Source organism: Pseudopipra pipra, chromosome 16 (genome assembly GCF_036250125.1).
Source record: "Pseudopipra pipra isolate bDixPip1 chromosome 16, bDixPip1.hap1, whole genome shotgun sequence".
NCBI classification, from domain to species: domain Eukaryota; kingdom Metazoa; phylum Chordata; class Aves; order Passeriformes; family Pipridae; genus Pseudopipra; species Pseudopipra pipra.
The window spans coordinates 15,149,294-15,168,934 of record NC_087564.1 but is presented as its reverse complement, the minus strand read 5'-3'; the positions used below and the strand labels follow the sequence as shown (position 1 = coordinate 15,168,934).

General features: G+C 50.3%; 1 protein-coding gene across 2 annotated transcripts in view; it reads right to left on the bottom strand.

Moving 5' to 3' along the window:
• LMF1 (lipase maturation factor 1) overlaps positions 1–19,641 on the bottom strand; it is a 157,767-nt gene that overhangs the window by 36,588 nt on the left and 101,538 nt on the right. For both annotated transcript variants that reach the window (XM_064673375.1, XM_064673376.1), the window contains one exon: positions 11,526–11,693. In XM_064673375.1, coding sequence (XP_064529445.1) covers positions 11,526–11,693 — 168 coding nt within the window. The remainder of the gene's footprint in view (positions 1–11,525; positions 11,694–19,641) is intronic.

Below are 19,641 nucleotides of genomic sequence, written 5' to 3'. Positions count from 1 at the left end.
TCTGGGAGCCCAGAGACACTGTGTCCAGATGTTCAGAGGTCGATGTAACCTGACTCCAAGAAGGAAGAGGATGTATTCCTTAAAATTCCCTGTTGTGCTTTAATTTACTGCAGTCCTGCAGAGGAGCATGTGGTGATCACAGGTGGAGTTTCAGATTGACCATAAACATGAAGTTGGGGGCAAAAGACTCGAATCGTTTCAGGTTTGGCTGCCAAGACGGTTGAGGTACAGATTTCCATGAAAATATCTCCCTTTCCCTGTGCTCCAATAAAACCAGAGGAAAACCCTCCAGCAGAGATTCTGCAGCACCAACAACCCCTTCACTGATGGAACCAAGACCTGGGACAGGCGACCACCCGAACTGGAGCTCTCCGGCTCATCCCTTCTTTGCTGGCGGAGAAGGGGAAGGGAGAAGGAACAGAGGATGGATGGCAACATTTTGAAGCTCCAGTTTCTTATCTGTGCTCACATTTCCTCTAAATAATCCCAGGAAAATGATCTCTCTACATCCTCAGGACCTCCCTGTCTGCCCCTGAACACTCTGAGGGGGGGGAAGAACAGTGTTGGCCCCACAGTGCCTCCAGCACCATCCCATCTGCCCAGGAATCAGACAGAGCTGATTTGGCTGCACTGGGTTTCAGAGTGGCCCCCCCACCAGATCCTGACCCTTTTACCTTGGCTCTGCTCCCTCTGAGGTTTCTGGCCACGGCAACGATCCGTGTTTGATGAGCAGAACTGGCAGATTGGCCGTTGTTGCTCCACAGGGATTTGTGTGGGGATTACAAGTGGTTTTCAAGGGCTGGCTATGGAATAAATGACATTACTGATGCAATAAAAGCAATCCCTGCCTCTTTCCTACTCCCTGCTCCTGCCATTCCCAAACAAACAATGCAATCTGATTTGGTTTTCCCGAGGAAAATGATAAATGTATGTTGACTGTGTCCTGAGTCTTCTCCTGCTCCTGTATTTTGGCATCTCAGAGGAGCTGGCAGGTGCTCCAAGGCAGAGCATCATGTAGACACCAGGTCTAGTGGAAGGTGGCCCTGCCCATGGCAAGGGGTTGAAACTAGCTGAGCTTTAAGGTCCCTTCCAACCCAAACCATTCCATGATTCCATGTAATACCCATCCCTCTGCTTGTTCACTCACAAGCTGCAGGAAATCAATCTGTGTGCACTCCCAGGCCTCACTGCCATGCCACACAAGCCATAATCTGGGACCAAACATTCCCAAACTGCTCATTTTGTGAGCTTTTCTGCTGGATTTCCTCCCTGCTCCCACTGCACCCCCTTGTATCCATGATTTGTGCAAGCAGGGAGTCCTGTGCTATCCCACGTTTCCCCTGAGTTCACTGATGACATGTTTTCTAGAAGGGGAACCAGCTTTTGGAGCTTTTAGAGGGTTCAGATCCTCGGATCTTTCTTAGCTGAAGGAACCAGCTGCATGGCTACCAGAAAGCCTCTGGGATTTCCCTTTTCATCCCTCCTCCCACCAGCACAAGGCACCAGCAGTGCCGATGTGATGAGTCGGGAACATTGTTTCGGGACTCGCCTTCTCAACTTCTGCAAAACTGGCACCAGCCTGAGGTTTCTCACTCCTTGCAAGTTTTTCTAATTAGAGCAAAGTGTAAATTTAAAGTGCCAGTTCTCTTCCTGAACAGCTCCACATGTGGACACCAAGCCCGGCCCAAACCTGTGCTGTTCCTGTTTAGCTTGACCCGTCTCCAAAGGGGGTTTCACACGTGTGAAAGGAGCAGTTAATCAGGAACATGGAGGGTCAGACCCTCACTGTGCTCCTGGCAGAGCTGAAATTAAAGCTCAGGAGTCCCTCAGAGGGAAGCAGGAGAGGTGAGACCTCGTGCTACAAACACCCTCCTGGACGGAGAGATTTTAGGGCTTGAGGCTCAGCTGAGCTCGGTTTAGAGCAGCAAGAAAAATCTACACCCTCTGCACAATGTCAGCATAGAACCATAAAATCCTGGAATGGTTTGGATTGGAAGGGACCTTAAGGATCATCTTATTCCACCTCCTGCCATGGGCCATGGGTAGGGACACCTTTCCCCAGACTAGGCTGCTCCTGGCCTTGAACACCTCCAGGGACGGGGAGTCCACAACTTACTGGGAATATTGGAATGTTGCAAACATTCCCCCCCCAAAAAAAGGAAAAGTGAGACTTGGGGTTTGCAAACAATTCTCCAGGCAAGGACCACCCCCAAGCAGGGCATGGTGTGCCCATCCCACGGGTGGGTGGGAGCTCACCCGGGCAGAGCCGGGCACTGCTGCCCGTCCCAGCACCATCCCAGCAAACACATCCCAGCTGCTCCAGGAGCATCCTGCACTGATCAGCAATTTCTCTGAGTCACCAGCTCCCCAAAGCCCCAGTTTTCCTCGGCAGATGAAAGCACAGTGACACAGGTTTCCTGCAATTCCTGGCAGTGTCATCACCAAAGAGATAAAGCCTCTGGTGGAGCCGGGGGGGTGGGACGGTCCAGCTGTGTAAACTGCGTGTGGGCTAAAGCATCCCGGGGCAGCATCCTCATCCCAACACTTCCAAAGCAAAATAAAACCTCTCTGGAGGCAGCAGCATCACACAGAAACATTAAACCAGCAACTTGGCCCAGAACAAGCAAATGAGTTATTTTCATCAAAGCAGGAAAATATAAAATCCGTCTTCACCTCTGTCACCAAACAGCTCAGACAGCAAGTTCCACGGCTTTGTCTTTACTCTGGGATGACATGGGGCTCATTTTAATGGATTTAATTAAAGCTATCCAAAATCTGTGTGAGGAATAGTGGGAAAATTTGCACCTCTGATCTGTGGGAAGTTCTGCAGATGCACATCCAGCTGACAGGGGCTGTGCTTAAATCCAACCATCCATGTGCATAAAACACACACTCATTGAACTTGAGAGAACATCACCTACTGGAATATGCAAATTAATTAAACATCACTTATCAAAATATGCAAATTAATTTTAAAAACCCTAAGCTGGCCATCTGGGAGGACAGAAGGTGCCACCTGGGTGGGGAGGCCCTGGCACAGGTTGCCCAGAGAAGCTGTGGCTGCCCCATCCCTGGGAGTGTCCAAGGCCAGGTTGGACAGGGCTTGGAGCAACCTGGGCCGGTGGAAGATGTCCCTGCCCATGGCAGAGGGTGGGACTGGATGGGCTTTAAGGTCCCTTCCAACCCAAACCATTCCAGGCAAACCATCCCAGGAACCCAAGCATAAATCAACTGCTCCAACAGCCAGATATACCAGAGGAAAGACTACAAAGCAGGAATGGGAAGAAGCCTCCTTTCAGCCAGGAGATCTCACTGTAGCCAGGAACTGCAACAAAATCCTGCCTTGGCCCAAGAACACCACACCAAAGGCATCAACCCACTCCAGCCCTTTTCATCCCTGAAATGGGCACATTCTGTCTTCACACGTCCATATCTGACACCATGAAATGATTCTCTTCATAATGCACGTATTAAAAATTCCCTTTAAACGAAGTTCATCATCTGCCATCTGTTTCAAGTTAGGCTGAGCTGATTTTGGCTTTTTTTTTTTTTTTTGAAATGGAATAGAAAACATTATTTAAAGGTCCTGTAATCTAGATGGTGGGAGGAGAGGAGAGAAACCAAATTCCAAATACCACCACCACTGTCACCCTGCAGCAAAGACTTGGAGAGAACCAAGGGCTGGGGAGATGCAATGGGATCAGTTCAGATCAGGACCAAGGGACAGAAAACATGATTAAACTTGGAAGAACTTCACCATCCCTTCAAACCATTGCACTGAAACTGGATAAATTCACAATCTGAAGACATTTGATACAGATCAGTGGGCGAGGCCCTTGGTTTGGGCAACGTCAGTGGGTCCTGATGGTTTTAGTGAGGCTTAGTACCTACACCTAAACATAAATAACACTGGAAATACGGTAACAGTGCACGGTCGAGAGCATGTCATGGACATCAGCAACATCTCTGGCTTATGCCTGGTCTGGCTCTCGTCAGGCAGAACGTTTTACACACACACTTACACATCCCTGCAATCACATGTGCAGCACATACTTTATCTCCCACCCTGGTCTGGACCCGAACGCTGCGGCACCGAGCGAATCCCATCTGGAAAGCGCAGCTGGTTTGAAGCCCTCGCAGCCCGGCCAGCTCGGCTCGTTTCACTGACAACATCCTTGTAATTGATTCTTCTCAGCGAGCCCGAGCACCTGGAAACTCTGCTGGAGGACTCCAGACACGAAGGTTCTTCTGGAGCACGGAGGAATCTCAAAAATCAAATGCAAAATTCAAACGGGGGTAAAAAAACTCCACCTGAGCCCTGCACCAGAGCCCGAGGAGCCCGAGTGCTCCCCAGCTCTTGCCTGGGCAGGGGAAGGAGCACATGTGGTGGATGTCAGCCATGTCATTCAATCCAGCCCTGGAAGGAGTTCAGGTGGTGTGAAGAGTGAGAGCGGTATGAGGCCGACTCGGAGCAGCACAGAAAATGAGCCCTGAGAGCAGCCTGGAAGGCTGTCAGATGGCAGCCACACCAAGGGTAGCCAGGACTGGTTGTGCTTTCATTACACTTCAGCAAATCTTGCTGGTGACCTCTGAATGTCAGTCCTTACCAATATTCCCAAGGACATGGGGCCACCAGAGCCCACCCTGTCCCTGGGTCTCCCTGGCTTGGCCACGGTGGTTGTCATGGCACAGACGTGACACCAATGGCACCAAACTGGGCCACCAGCCCTGGGACAGCCCCACACGTGGCACCTTCCACCACGAACCCAAAACTCAGCTGGAGCTCATCCCTCTGGCACAGCCCCAGGCTCCCTCCCCTCCCTGCCACCGCAGCCCTTTGCCACGGGAGCAAAGAGATGCTGCTCTAAAACAAAACAGTGCTCTTGGATGGCCCAACTCACTCCAGCTCTTCCTGGCCCTGAACCCAAGAGCCCCAGTCAGCAGTGAAAGCTAATCCGGCCCTTCCTGCTGCACTTTTATGGCCATGGCAGCGCTTCCCATCCTGGGGGCCTCCCATGCAAATCTCATTTCATGGCTGGGCGTAAAACCTCGCTCTCAGGTTTAATGAGCAAAACCACCACCAGTAGCAAAGGTGAGCTGACAGGGAGCCCAGCCCACGGCGCCTCCGAGCCTCCCTGAGCCCTCCTCATGGAAAACCTGCCCGTTTCCAGCCGGACACCCCGACTCAGGGACACCCCAAATCCCGGCCTGTCCGTGCCCCGAGAAGCCACGTTTGATTTTCAAGCTAAAAATCCCCCCCCCCGAGCCTCAGGGCAGAGGCTGTGGGATCCCTCCCAGGCTCCCCTCGCTTGCCAGCAGGATGAGTGATGGGAAATCACACCAGCTCCAGGCTCCGGCTGCTGCCAGGCGGCTCCGCCTGTTGGAGTCACTGACGGCCCCCTTTCCAATTAATCAAGTTCCCATACTGATTAACAGCATGATTCATGTCCCTCGTTAGGCACATTCCCCAACAAACAAGGCTGTATTTCAAGGCCACTGGCTTAATGGTTAAAATAAATACCTTCCAAATTTCTATTTTCAAGTAGCTGAACCTTTTCCACCTTTACAACTAATTCAGACTTCCTTCAAATTATTTTTCTAAGTAATATAACAATTTGTTTTTCATTAGAGCTTGTCAAAGCCGGACTTTGGTTTATTTTGAGAGAAACCAGCGCTCTCCAGAAACTGTTTAGTACAATTTGAATGACGCCCAAAGGGGTTATTGCAGCCACAATCAAAATAGAGTTTACAGCACTGGCTTGGGGTGACACTTTATTTAACGACGTAAAAAAAAAAGAAGGGAAAAAAAAAAACCCCAGCGCCCCTGAATCAGAAGCTAATTAAATGCACTCCTATGGCTCACAGTAAGTGTTTCTCAGTCACTCTGACTACTGCAGAATGCAAGGACTTAACTTGTTGCTAACTAATCCCAGACCCCATTACAGAGCAGCCTTATTTACTGGGTTGGGGTGGTATGTGCTGGTATTCTCGTGTCTGCTACAGCAGCCCCGCAACAGATACCATCGAGCTGGAAGTGAAATCAAATCTAGCAGTGATTAAATAGTTTGGGTTCTGCCTGCTTAAGATTTTTTCTTTTTTTTTGGGGGGGTAGCATAGCTTGGTATTTAATTTAAGGTGGCTTAAATGTAACAGAAAATCTGCCCTGTAACTGCTTTGATTTCACATTCCTCTTGTTTTGCTGTGGAGAAAAGCTGAGCTGGAGCAGCGCCAGGGCCGAGGGAGGGAAGGCTGGGGGGTCCATGGGGACAGGGAGTGAGGGGCAGGGGGACTCCTGCACCCCTCGCCCAGGGGGACTGGGATGATGAGTAACCTCCATAATCCCAGTCCAAAGCCTCAGGGTTCCCCAAAAACCCTTTAATCGCTCTCCCTCCATCCTCCATCTCGAGTCCAAAGCAGGTTTTTAAACAACTGAGCTGCAAAACTGTTTTCCATGGGCCCATTCCTGCCCCAGCAGCTCCCTCACGTTCTGCACTTCATTTTCCTGGGATCCTCCGTTTGTTGTTTCTTTCTAAGCCACAACAAAATCAACAATATTTGGACTTTTGTGAAGGCTGAATTTCCTCTGTTTTCACAGGGGAGCCACTGCCCAGCCCCAGCAGTGCCACCCACCCACTCACACCCTGCCAGTGATGCTGGGCCACGTTCCTCAGCACCCTGAGGGGCTACAAAAAACCAGGAGAGGGACTTTTTAGTGATAGAACAAGGGGGGATGGATTTAAACTGAAAGAGAGGAGGTTTAGATTGGATATTGGGAAGGAATTTTTGGCTGAGAGGGTGGTGAGGCCCTGGCACAGGTTGCTCAGAGAAGCTGTGGCTGCCCCATCCCTGCAAGTGTCCAAGGCCAGGTTGGACGGGGCTTGGAGCAACCTGGGGTAGTGGAAGGTGTCCCTGCCCATGGCAGGGGGTGGCATTGGATTGGCTTTAAGGTCCTTTTCAACCCAAACCAATCTCGGATTCAATGAACTGCAGAACGATGCCCGAATTTTCCAGCTGCTCCCTCCTCCAGCAAACTGGGCAGTGGCTTTACCCTCACAAACATTTTCATACACAAAAGCAACCCCTTGGACAGTGCACATGTGCTGGAGGTGCAGAATTAAAGCCCTGACGAAGGGCCTGATCCTTCTGCCACGAGCCTGGCACTTGTGCAGCCCCACTAATCCTCCCGGAGACACTCCTGATTTACACCAGCGCCGGAAAGGGAACGAACCCCAGCTCGGATCTGACAAGTGAAAACAAACACTGGATTCAGACACTTTCTGCAGGGAAGGGGGGGGGGCTGTTTAATTTTTGTTCCCTCTCTCCAGGCTGCTGCTGTGACCTCTGCTACCTCCTAAGTCAGCAACACAATATGTTGCAGCTGTGGCACAGCCACAGCCTGATTCAATTTGTGCGTGTGTGGCTGCGAGGGCAGTTCATCCCTCCAACGTCTTGTGGCGTGGCAGAGGTGGGGGAAGAGGGGGCTTGGTCCTCCCCTCCCAAAAGAAACGGGGGGAAAACCCTGCTTTGCCTCCCCTGCACAGCACTGGAGAGATGGGAACAAAATCAACTGGAGGAAAACGTCCATTCCCATCCCAGTTTTTAGGAGGTTGGGGTTTGGCCAAGCCAAGGCAGAAAATATCTGTTCAACAACTGTTTTCTGCCTAGAAAGAAAAAAAAAAAAAAAAAAAGAGGAGGAAAATGACTTTGCTGCCCACTGTCCTGCACATTCCCAGCTCCCAGGAGAGCAGGGGTTGTGTGTCCCTGGTGCAGTGCCCAGCTGGGCAAGGGTAGAGCTCGGAGCTTGTTTTCCAAGGGAACAGAGCCGGAGATTTCTGTCACGTCCCCCCTCAGGGGTCCCTCTCAGCAGGTCTCCCCTGGAGCTGCCTCAGGGGGGTTCTTTGCTGGGGCTCTGACTTTAGGGGGGTGGGGGTTTGGCTGAGGGGGTTTAATCTCTGCCTTCTCCAAGGCTGGAATTCAGCCTCGTTCTTGGCATTCTCATCCCTCTGCTTCACACACGGCTCCTGCTGAAAACCACCCTGGGATTGCCCAAATGTCAGCCCACTGCCAAGCCTCCAGGGAAGCAGGAATGGTGGCAGGGAAGAACTGGCAGCACCAAGGCTTCTCCCCTCTGGCTCCTTTGGGGAACTTCTGTCCTGCCATGGGTGCTGAGCTCATCCAGGCACCAAGGGCCCCTCCAGGAATTCCCCAGCCACAAGGATGCTCCGTGCTGGAGCACGTGCCAGGAGTTTTCAGGGGCCACATAAAGGAATCAGAATCCCCAAATTCATTCAAATCCAAAAGGATTTGAAAGCCTAAAGCTCTCCCCACGTCCCCTAACTGCGCCTTTACGACCGTGACCCAGAGCAGTGTGGAAGCAAAGGAATGACCCTGCCTTTCCAACGGCACCAGCCTTATACTTTCCATTCTATTTACTTATTTATGGCTTTTACCTTTGTGATACTGAAGCTCCTTCCCATCTGGCACAGCCAAAACCACCCTCCAGCTGTAAAAAAACCTCAGCCCCCTCCCTCGTGGGAGCTGCAGCCTCCTCTCTGCGCTCCAACCCGGCACTACCTGCCAGCTCCGAGGGGCAAGGTGGCTTTTTCCTGGCTTTCTTGGCTTTCCTCTCGCTTCCCCTCATCAACTCCTTTGCCAAGCAGTGTAATTTTACTGCCTGGCTTAGAAGGAGCCAAGAAATACGTTTGCTGGTGTAAGCTGTGCATTAGATGGCGTGAAAAACATGCAGCTTCAGGGTTTTTAGGAGCCAGCTCCAGGGAACAGCGGAGCACCCGCCGAGCAGCAGGACTTGCCTTCCCCACGCAGCACTTCCAGCCTCCCTCCTCCTTCCAACCACAAGCTCCTCAGGGTATGGCAGGCTCTGCCCTGATGCTTCCACAGAACCAAGAATAACAGAGTCCAGACCTCACCTGGGGTCTCCAAGACCCTCCAAGATCTCTCCTTCCCCGCTCCAGATACCGAAAGCCACATTTTGGACTTGATTTCCCCTGAACACTGGGGGTGCTTAAAATCTAAATGAGTATTTCTGAGGCTCAGACCCCTCCACTGCTACAGAAAGCAGCCAATCATGGATACACAGAATCATGGAATCATCAAGGCTGGAAAAGCCCTTTAACATCATCAAATCCAATCATCAACCAGCACCACCCCCACGTTCACCACTAAATCAGGTCCTCAAATGTCACATCCACAGGTTTTCTGAACACTTCCAGGGGTGGTGACTCCACCACTGCCCAGGGCAGCCCCTTCCAATGCTTGATAACCCTTCAGGTGAAGAAATTTCTCCTGATGTCCAACTTGTCACCATCACCCAGATCTCCTACATGGAGGTGGCCCAGGATGCTCCAGCAGTCTCTCCACTGCCCAGCCCCTCCCCTCTGATGTTTCCAAACTCACTAAACCTTTTCCCTTATAAATGTGAACTAAGCAAGAAGAATAAGTTCACACTTGGAAAAAACCCCACTTTTTTTTCTTTAAAGCCCAACTTCTTTTGGGTTCCTGACAAAGCAATATTCTCCAGGCCAGTTGGAATCTGGAAAAATACACTCACTCAACCTAGCCACCATGACTCCAATAACAATTATAAAATGTCCAATAAAACTTGCATGTAATGTCAATTCAAATCTTGAAAAGCAGAATTAAGTGGTATATCAACATTAAACTTTATTGCTTCCTTTGCAGAGCAGAAGTATTGTCAATAAAAGTCATTCTGAATGAAGAAAAGGGTAGTAAATATTAAATAAACAGGTTTTTGTTGAAATGCTATAAAGGCACCAGAGTTGCATTTTACACTGGGACCCTTTCTGCCTTTGCAGACTCCCCTTGTGATAGAAATAAGGCAGTAATTGCCAACTATCAATAAAGTGCCAATTAAAGGGTGGTTGATGCTTGCATTTATTCCATGTTGTTAGGAGCCTTTATTGCATGGAGTTGGCTTTTCCAGGTCCCCCTGGCTCTGTCTGACACCCCCCAGCACACCCAGGGTCGTGCTGCTCGTTAGGAGCCCCCGGAGGAGCCGGGAGGGCAACGGAGGTGACACCGGCCACGAGTCCTGGCTGGGGGCTGGGCAGGGATGGAGCACCCCAAGGTGAGTGAGGAGCATTGACAGAGTCTCAGAATGGTTTGGGTTGCAAGGGACCTTAAGCTTATCCAGTCTCACCCCCTGCCATGGGCAGGGACACCTCCCACTAGCCCAGGTTGCTCCAACCTGGCCTTGGACACTTCCAGGGATCCAGGGGCAGCCACAGCTTCTCTGGGCAACCTGTGCCAGGGCCTCCCCACCCTCTCAGCCAAAAATTCCTTCCCAATATCCAATCTAAACCTCCTCTCCACGAGCCAAAATAAGAGTTTTTTAGGGTTGGGCTGAATAAAATCCTCCCAGTGACACCAAAAACCTCAGGTGTGATGCCCGTCACAAACACCCTGAGACCTCCCTTGGTCAGGCCTGGCCTGTCCCACTGCCAGGACCTCCAGCTGCCCAAGTTCCACCCCAACACAACCAAACTGGCCCCAAAAGCTGTGCAGAGGTACAAGCTGATGCCCAGTGGCACCCAGACACAACAGGAAGCGTTTGGGAAGCAGAAGGAGCGGGAACCTCCGCGAGGGCACAAAACCCCGCGGCTTTTATGTCAGACCTTTAAAACCTGACCAGCATTTTTGTGGCTTACCAAGGGAGTTTATAAGCTGTTCTCCAGTTTAATCATCACATGAGTTCACAGGAAGCAGGAACAGCTACTGAGTATGAATTTCATGATGCTGAAATGATGCTGAACAAACCCAGGCAGCGAGGGCTGGGGATTAACGAGCTCTTTGAGCTCTGCCAGGGACAGGGATGAGAGAAATCAGGTGGGGTCTGGGAAATACGTATGCAGGAGCTTCTGTCCTCTGAGTTTTACACATGTACAAGAAAACCCAACTGGCATGTGAACACCATCCATTTTTTAAGGTATTATTTTCACTACAAACCTCGGCTCAGTGAGTCTGGGGGTTGGGAAAAGCAGCTCAAACGTTTTCAGAGATAAAGAACAGCCCTTGAATGGTAAATATATGAAGAAGAATCTCTTGAAAACATGAAAGATGCCTATAAAAATTAGCTTTTGGAGAAACTGCAGGTACTCCTGAGCCACAGGATGCACCAGTCCTGGGCTGACACTTCTCTGCCACCCAGAAATCAAACCAGCAGCATGGGAAACAAACCTCCAGCGAAGCAGAAAGAGCAGCCACAGTGGTGTGACCCACCCGAGAGCCAACAGGTCACGGCTCTGAATCATCCTGAGTCACTTCCTCTGGAGTCAGTTCCTCTGGATGCTGCTCCAGGGAATCCCATCCCTGCTCCTGCCACCCATGCCCATGTCCTGGCAGAGCCAGCACGAGGAGTGTGTGTCTGCACCTTGCCCAGCCCACCCACAGCTCCAGGGGCAGTGGGGCTGGTTTGACACCCCTCAAAGACCCTCTGCTCCATCTTGGGAGCAGATGTTCCCCCTGGAAGCAAAACAGGAGCACCTCACCTGGAAGAGGATCTGCAGGAGGCCGTGCAGGATGCACATCCGCCGTCCCAGGAAGAGGAAGAAGGGCACCAGCAGCTCGATGAAGTGGTTGACCAGGGTCTCCAGGCGGTGGAACCACCAGGGCGAGCGGTGCATGAAGTAGGCGATGGGGTTGGGCACCGGCTGCGTCTGAAAGAGGGCACAAAAAAGGGATCAATCCCCTCTCCAAGGCTCATTGCTGAGGAGAGTTACAGAGTTTTGGCCTCTTTCCTTATTTCTTTCCCCAAGTCTCCTCTCAGGAGAACCATCCTTTGCCTCTGGGAACTCATTTCTTTGCACAGAAAACTGCTTCACTCGAGTGTTTTTCACGTGAACCCAACGCGTTTTTAAACCAATCCATCTTCTGAAAACACAGAGTTTTACTTTTCCCTGTTTTCATCGCAACCAAAACCCATCTTAAATTAAACCAGCTATTATTTAATACCAAAATATTACACACAGCTTGACACTGGCTGATGTTACACTGCCCTGCACGAGTGAAGATCATCAGAGCAACTGAGCAGATACAGAAACCAAGACAAAGATTTTCTCGGGGTCACACAGAGGGTCAAACTGAGCCAGGAATGGAAACCAGATTACAAAACCTTGGAGATCTTCTTTCAAAATGTTTAAATTCGAAATAACTGTGGCAGTAGAGCTGCTTTCCAAAACTGTAATTTGGGAGAGGAAAGTGTAATTCCTCCAAACATGTTAGACTGGTTAAGGTATTTACACACTGGCCTTGGGACAATATTATTCTTTTATCAGCCTGAATTTTTTGACACTGGGAGATTTTTCCATCCAGTACAATAAAGCTGCAAATTTTGCAAAGGAAGTAAACCCAAAACCTGATATGTTAGTAAGTGCCACCCTAAGAAATCATGCAATTTTAGTGAAAATAAATGTTAATTTATCTCTAGCGTATCTGACAGGCTCAAATTCATTGGTATTGTTTGAAAATTGCAACAACAAAAAAATAGAGAGGTTGAAAACACGAATGTTAATTAAAGGAGACAAAACACATCTTTAAATTATTTGTAGTTAAATCAAAAATACAAACAAACCAGGGAAAATCCTGTAGGATGCATGGCAAGCGAGAGTGCTCCCACTGCCAAATCCCACAACTATTGTAATCCCTTATTAGCAAAGCTGGGATTAATAAAGTTGTTGCTTTCCATGGGTTGGAGCTGCTGGAGCCCCTCAGGACAGGAGACCGCATCCTTCCTTCCTCGGACACGGCGCCGGATGGAGCCGTGCCGGGGTCAGGGAGCTCTGCCAAGTCCACTCCAGCCAGGGCTGGAGGTCAGGGCAGCCCCGGGTGCCACCCAGGGTCCTTCCCCCCCCACGGGACCTGGTTTGAGTTACTCTGCTTGTTGGACTGCTCTCCAGCATTCCCAGAACGCCAGGGAGGCTCACAAAGAGATTTTTTTTCTTTTTTTTTTTTTTTACCTTGATCCCAAATTGCTGAGAAATGCTTTTATCCTCCCCAAAAGGCAGGTTGGTTTCTTGGCTCTTTTTATTATTTTTTTTTTTTTTAAGTGCTTTAACCAAAATTGACCCAGCTGAGGTATCAATCCTAGAGGCTGGAATGTTTAGCACCTGAGGCTGAGGAGCACAGAGAGCCGACAGTGCTATGTGAGTAATTACACACCTACTTACAACTGTAATTAGCACATTAATATGTATTAATGTTGCTGCTTGGTTGGGCTGGGACTCACAAAATCATCCCCCTGACCTGCTCAGGGGCAGAAAGAGAAAATTCCAGCCTCAAGTTCCACCAGACTAGGACAAGAAGCAGAAGGAAGTTCAAGGCCAGGTTGGAGCTCAGCTTCCAGTGGAAGCTGAGCTTTAAGGTCCCTTCCAACCCAAACCATTCCATGGTTCTATGCCTACACATGTAAAGCAGAACACAGCGATAGGGAAGTGATTCACAGGTCCCAGATACTCTTGAAAAGCTGCTGGGGGAGGAGATATGTGTGTGAATGTGTGTGTTCCTCCCGATGCCTTCCAGATGCTGCGATTCCGGGTGCGGGATTCCCGGGGAGAAAGCCATGTTTACTCGGGATGGGGTGTCGAGGCAAAGACCCAGAGCAGTGTGTGAATCACCTTGGTGAATGCCTGGGATGCTGGAAAACTCCCTGCTTTCCTTTTGGGCCTGAGTTTGTCGCTGCCCAGAGGTGCTGAGAGCACCTGGCATCTCGACTGGTGGGTCCTGCTGGGGGAAAGCACCTTGCTGGGATTAGAGAGGGAATTTCCTCCCCACATGCTATCCCAGAGTAATCATTTCCTATGGAAGCATCGCAGCAGTGTTGGAGGCAGAGGTGTCAGAGCCCAGGAGGAGGGAAAAGCTTTCCAGGATCACCTCACCCAGCTCAGTTCTGGGATTTTGAGCTTTATGCTTTGCTCCGTGGCTGCTCTGCAAGGAGAATCATGGGATGGTTTGGGTTGGAAGGGACCTTAAAGACTATCTAGTTCCAAACCTCTGCCACAGGCAGGGACACCTCCCACTAGCCCAGGTTGCTCCAAGCCCCGTCCAACCTGGCCTTGGACACTTCCAGGGATCCAGGGGCAGCCACAGCTTCTCTGGGCAACCTGAGCCAGGGCCTCCCCACCCTCACAGCCAGGATTTCTTCCCACATCTTATATTAAACCAGCTCTTTCAGTTGGAAGCTGTTCCACCTTGTCCTGTCACTCCAGTTCCTGGTGAAGATTCCCCCTCCATCTCTTCATCCTAAGAAGCATCCTAGAAGGAGCCAAGAGTTCCCCTCCATCCACAGCCGTGACCTGCTGACACACAGACACGGAAAAATGCAGCTCCAAGTTCCGATGCAACTCAGTGAATGATCCCAAGGCAGCGTGAGGGAGCAAGGGGAGCCCTGGGCTCTGAGCAGCCCCTTTTCTGGGCACTCTGTGAGACAGAAAATGTTCTTAAATTTAAAAAAAACAACGATTAGCAAAGCCTAGTTTTCTGTGTCAGCACAAGGTGCAACTTAATAACCCTTCTGCCTCCCTCACACCTCCAGCAGCCGGGGAAAAACTGCTGCTGCAAATGCCTTTGGAAAGGGGACGGGGAAAATGAATCCCATAACTCCTGGATGGGGCAGATTTGTAAGGTGTGAGCGGGGCCGGCGCTCGGCGGGGGCTGCCCCAGGAATTCTGGGTCCCCAGCCCGGGCCTGTTCCCCGCCTCAGATCGACCAGGTTTTACAAGGGCTGGGAAGAGATTCTAAAAATATGCACAATAAACTGTTTTTTCTCCCTAAGGGGTCTATGGTTTAATTATGTTCTTAGTGAGAACCATTAAAGTGCTAAGTACCTGAAGACTCCTAATTTACTAAACTATAGGCTACTAAAGCCCAACAGAAGGCCATTATACACCAGAGGGAAGGCTCTTCTCGGGGCCTGTAAATGCACAGGGTCTCTCCTCCAGCCTCCCTGTTGCTGTGGCGTTCCATAAACTCCGACGGAGTATTTAATCCCAGGGTTAGACAGCCCAGCTCAGCCTAAGGAAACCTCCAGGCTCTCCTACACGTGGGCAGGAAAACAAGTCCCACATTGTCCTCAAACAACCCACTGCTCACACAGGGCTGGGGCTTGCAGCAACCTGGGCTGGTGGAAGGGCAGGGGCTGGGATTGGATCATCTTTAAGGTCCCTTCCAACCCAAACCATTCTGGGATTCTTTACTGGTCTCACAGCACAGCTCCCACACAAGTAACTGTGCAGCATGGGAGGGTGAAGTTGGAGGGAGAGGGAATCATGGAGTTATGGAATGGCTTAGGTTGGAAAAGCCCTCTAAGTTCAACGAGTCCAACCAAGTGCAAGGAATGGCAGAAAAATCTTGAAAAACAGAAGGAAATGGAACAACAGCAAATATGAATAAATAATGAGAGGAAGCAACTACTGGGTCAAAAGAAACAGGATCACAGAATGGTTTGGGTTGGAAGGGACCTTAAGGTTCCACCCCTTGCCACGGGCAGGGACACCTTCCACTAGCCCAGGTTGCTCCAACTCTGTCCAACCTGGCCTTGGACACTTGCAGGGATGGGGCAGCCACAGCTTCTCTGGGCAACCTGTGCCAGGGCCTCCCCACCCTCATAGGGAACAATTTCTTCCTCATATCCAGTGTGAATCTATTTTCAGTTTCAATCCATCCCCCTTGCCCCATGGAATCACAGAATACAGTCCCACCTCACCCCCAGAACAGGCACAGGGAACGTGTCAGGAACAGCTCAGGGGCTCCCACAGTCAGGAGAGAGGGAAAGCCTTTGGCAAACACAGCAGAGTGTGAGGAGCAGCAGCACCCTGGAAAACTAGGATAAGAGGTACTATTAAATGTTTTCTTGAGTGCTTGTGGAAGGTTTAGACGAACTGCAAAGCTCAGCTCTCCAGCTTCCCAGGCACTGAGGCATGAACTCATCTTCTCAGCTTCAAAGGAAAGCTCTTGATTCTCTTGCACTTTGGACTGAAAAATGAAAAGGATTCTCCAGAATATTTTGCTCACCATGATCCAACAGGCTGTTTCTCTGCCAGCCTATTCTGCTTCAGAACTTGACCCTTCCTCCTTATGCATCTGCAGATCAAAGCTCCACCTTCCCAAGCCTGGCAGGAACGTCTTCTCAGCCCCATGCAAAGAGGCAGCGAGCAGAGAGGAGCTAAACGGGGTCACTCCCAGCTGCTGGCAAGTGTGGGAAGATGAGTGTCTTGACTGAAGTCTTCCCCTCTCGTGCTGTACCAGCACTCCTGCAAAACACCCTTCTTGGAAGAGGGAGATCCCGGAGAGCCGCGGCTTCCTCGCTCTGGAAGGGGCTCTGCACGGGCAGCGACCTTGACTGATGAGTAACACAGTGATTCTGCACAAAGAGACACGTGTAGGGAAGGACTTGGAAAGGCAGTTGAGCAGGGAACTGCTCAGCCTCTCGTGTAACCCCAGCGGGACCTCGAGCTGTGGGTATTTTATCCGCCCGTTCACGTGCACGAGGCTCCACGTCCACGCCACCAAAACACCCCAGGTTAAAAATAGGCCCTTCGAAACGTTCCAGTTATTAATAAGATTCCAATCAAAATAAAATCATAAGGAAAAAAAAATTTAAAAAACAGTATCTGGAATAAAACCCACGCGGCTCCAAGGTCCAGTGGGGTCACAGGGGTTCGGCTCTTCAGCAACGCAGCATCAAAATAATTAAGTCTCCGTAGAACTATTAAAAAGAAAAGTTACCTACACGTTCTTGCTGGGCAGAGCTTCCCTCGCCCAGTCAATGGCAATATTCAGTTCATAGAAAAACACGCTGGAATCTGCCTGTTTAAGACAGCAACCCAAGCCAAGGAGATGTGTGTTTGACTCGGTGCCAGCACGACCATAAAATGTTGGCAATTTAGTAGAGACGTAGTGCCGCGCCACTCTCCCAAAGGACCTAAATAAACTTCAGATGGAGAACATATATTTTTACTTTTTATATATATAAATCTGCTGTTTCATTTTTAACTCCTTTCCCCAGCCGTCCCTCCGGCGGAGGGTTTGTTCCAAGCTCAAACAGGTCCCCGGCTCTCCCCCGGCTGAGCGAAGCCTCGGCGAGGAGAAGAAGTTAAAAGCATGAAAAATCAGAGCAATGATTCCCGGCTGGGCGTTGGGTTTCCTGGGGAATCGTGGCTGCAGCCGCCGGAGGGGGAAAGGGGCTCGGGAGAAAACTCTGCCGTGCAATTTCATGCCTCGACATCGTAAAATATCCCCCGGAATTTTATCTGTTTTCCTGTTTATGGAGTCGCACTCGGGAAGTCACCGGTGTAGGTGAAGCCTCCCTGCCACACCCGTGATGTTTCACAGCAAAGCCAGGCTTTGCTCACGGTGACTCAGCCGGATTTAAACCAGCACGAGTGAGGATGGACCGGGGGGGACACCGAAATGAGGGGTGTGGAATTCCAACAAGTTGGGTGGGGGCAGAAGGATCTGTAGCTGCACTGTTTGCTTTTCCAGACTGCAGCCACCTCCTGGTCCGGGCTATCCTTCTCCAATAACAAATCCCACATTTCAAGGCCCACAGCATCCCTGTTTATTGACACTGTGCCTCGGAGCTGCTCCCTGAATATCGAGTTAATTGGGGATGGGTTACAGATTCACCTATTTATTCTGTACATTCCTGGAGAGGTACAGAGCTAAAATTACACAAGGAACCACTGAACTGTTCAGGCTATTATTTGTTCAAAATCCCTTTAAAATAATGAGTAGGGGCTGGAGCAGACATCTTGGCTCTGGTGGGGCCAGAAGAAGCTGGTGGAACCAACTGCAGGTCGTTACTGCCTTTGGGGAGAAGGTTTGTTTAAGAGCACCAGAGATGGGTCATGTTGGGTTTAGGGAGTGGAACAGGCTGGAAGGTACATCCCTAAGAATCACAGAGTTGGAAAAGGCCTCCAAGATCATCAAGTCCAACCTCTGAGTGAACACCACGTCAACCAAACCACACAGTGAAGAAGAAAACCAGGAGCTAAGGGCAACACACGCTCACCAAGGAGGTCCCATCCCAAAGGGAACCAGGGGACTGCAGCAATCCTTCTCCTGGTTTGCTGGTTTCCATCAGATGGTGCTGATGTGTCTCATACTCCGAGGTTTTCCAACAGGAACGCTCTCCCTGGCCTGGCGCTCTCGCCTTCCCCGCCGGATCACTCACCAGGCCCCTCACCAATATTTTAAATTGCCAGTTAAGAGCATATTGCAAACGTGATCCCTTAATTGGTCACTGTTATGACTCTCTATTAGAGAAGACAAGTTTTTCCACACAAGGTAAGCCCTTGCAAAAGCACTGAAAATGTTTCAAAACAACCCAGACCTGATGTATTTATTATACGCTTCTCTATATATAAATAATTTCATGAAAAGGAACGTACTGAGTGGAAACTCCATTTAAAATGTGATCCCAGATGGTGGCAAAGCTCTAAAATTGCAAGGCAACATGTAAAGAAAGATTAACGACCTCAAACAGGCACAAATTTATGAGGTGAAAGCCCCTGTAATCCTGGAGAAAAATGATACCAAACCTTAGACCAGACAGCTAGAAAATACCTCTGCTTAGTTCATGTGCCCTCTGCCATTTTCCATTTTCTTGCAACACACATTATTTTGGGTTCATTTGCTCTTTCCTCCTGCAGGGCAGAAGTATCACTTCAGTCCACGAGCACGGGGGTGGATTTGCCAGCTCCCACCAGGTACCAGGAGCAACAGGCAAATCAGACAACAGGCAACAGCAATGGGAATAAGCAGCTGAAAGGAGGGAAAAGGGAGCCAGGACACCACAGGAAGCCCTTCCCATCACTGCAAGACCCAAAGCTCCACCGAGTGGGTTGAGGTGCCCAACATTTCCAACTGAAGCTCAAGCACTTTCCTATTCTGCCTGTGTGTGAAACATTCTGAAGGGAAGGATGTCAATGTTTCACCCCAAAGAATGTGGGTCACCCCAGCCAGCAGCATCTTCCGTGCTCTTAACTCCAGCTAGGATCAAACAGGACCTCTGGGTCCCACAGCCCCTTCCCCTGAGATCTCTGGCACCTCAAACACCCCCTTGACAATCCTCCTGCTCACCCCCCTGACAACTCCCACCTCAGCAAGGCCACTCGGACTATTTTACTAGAATGATTTTACATGAACTGGGATTTTCCAGCCTTTCCAGCAGAGTTCCTTGCACACTCTAGTGAAGGGCAAACCCTCTGCTTCAGAGAGAGGGTGGAAGAACATCTTTCTGAACATCTCTCCAACAGCTATGCCTGCTCAGGGGATCCAGGGTTTTTCCCTACCACAGCTCTGAAAACACCCCACGGCTGCTCTCCCGCAGCCTCTAATTCCTCCGCTTCTATCCTTTTTAACAGTCTGGGCTAAAACCAGGACCTATCTCCTTCAGAGAGCTTTTTTTTTTTTTTTTTTGGCATGTGCTCCTAAATATGATGCTCAGCACCAGGCCAAGCAACACAGGGGCAAACCCACGAGCGCCGGCGCAGCCCCGGCTCGTGCCCGTGTTTGGATTAGGCCGTTTCGTGGCCTGGGCATTTACAGTCGGGTTAGTTGGTTGGTTCCCCCCCCCCCGCCCTTACAACAGTGGGATCTTTCATAAAA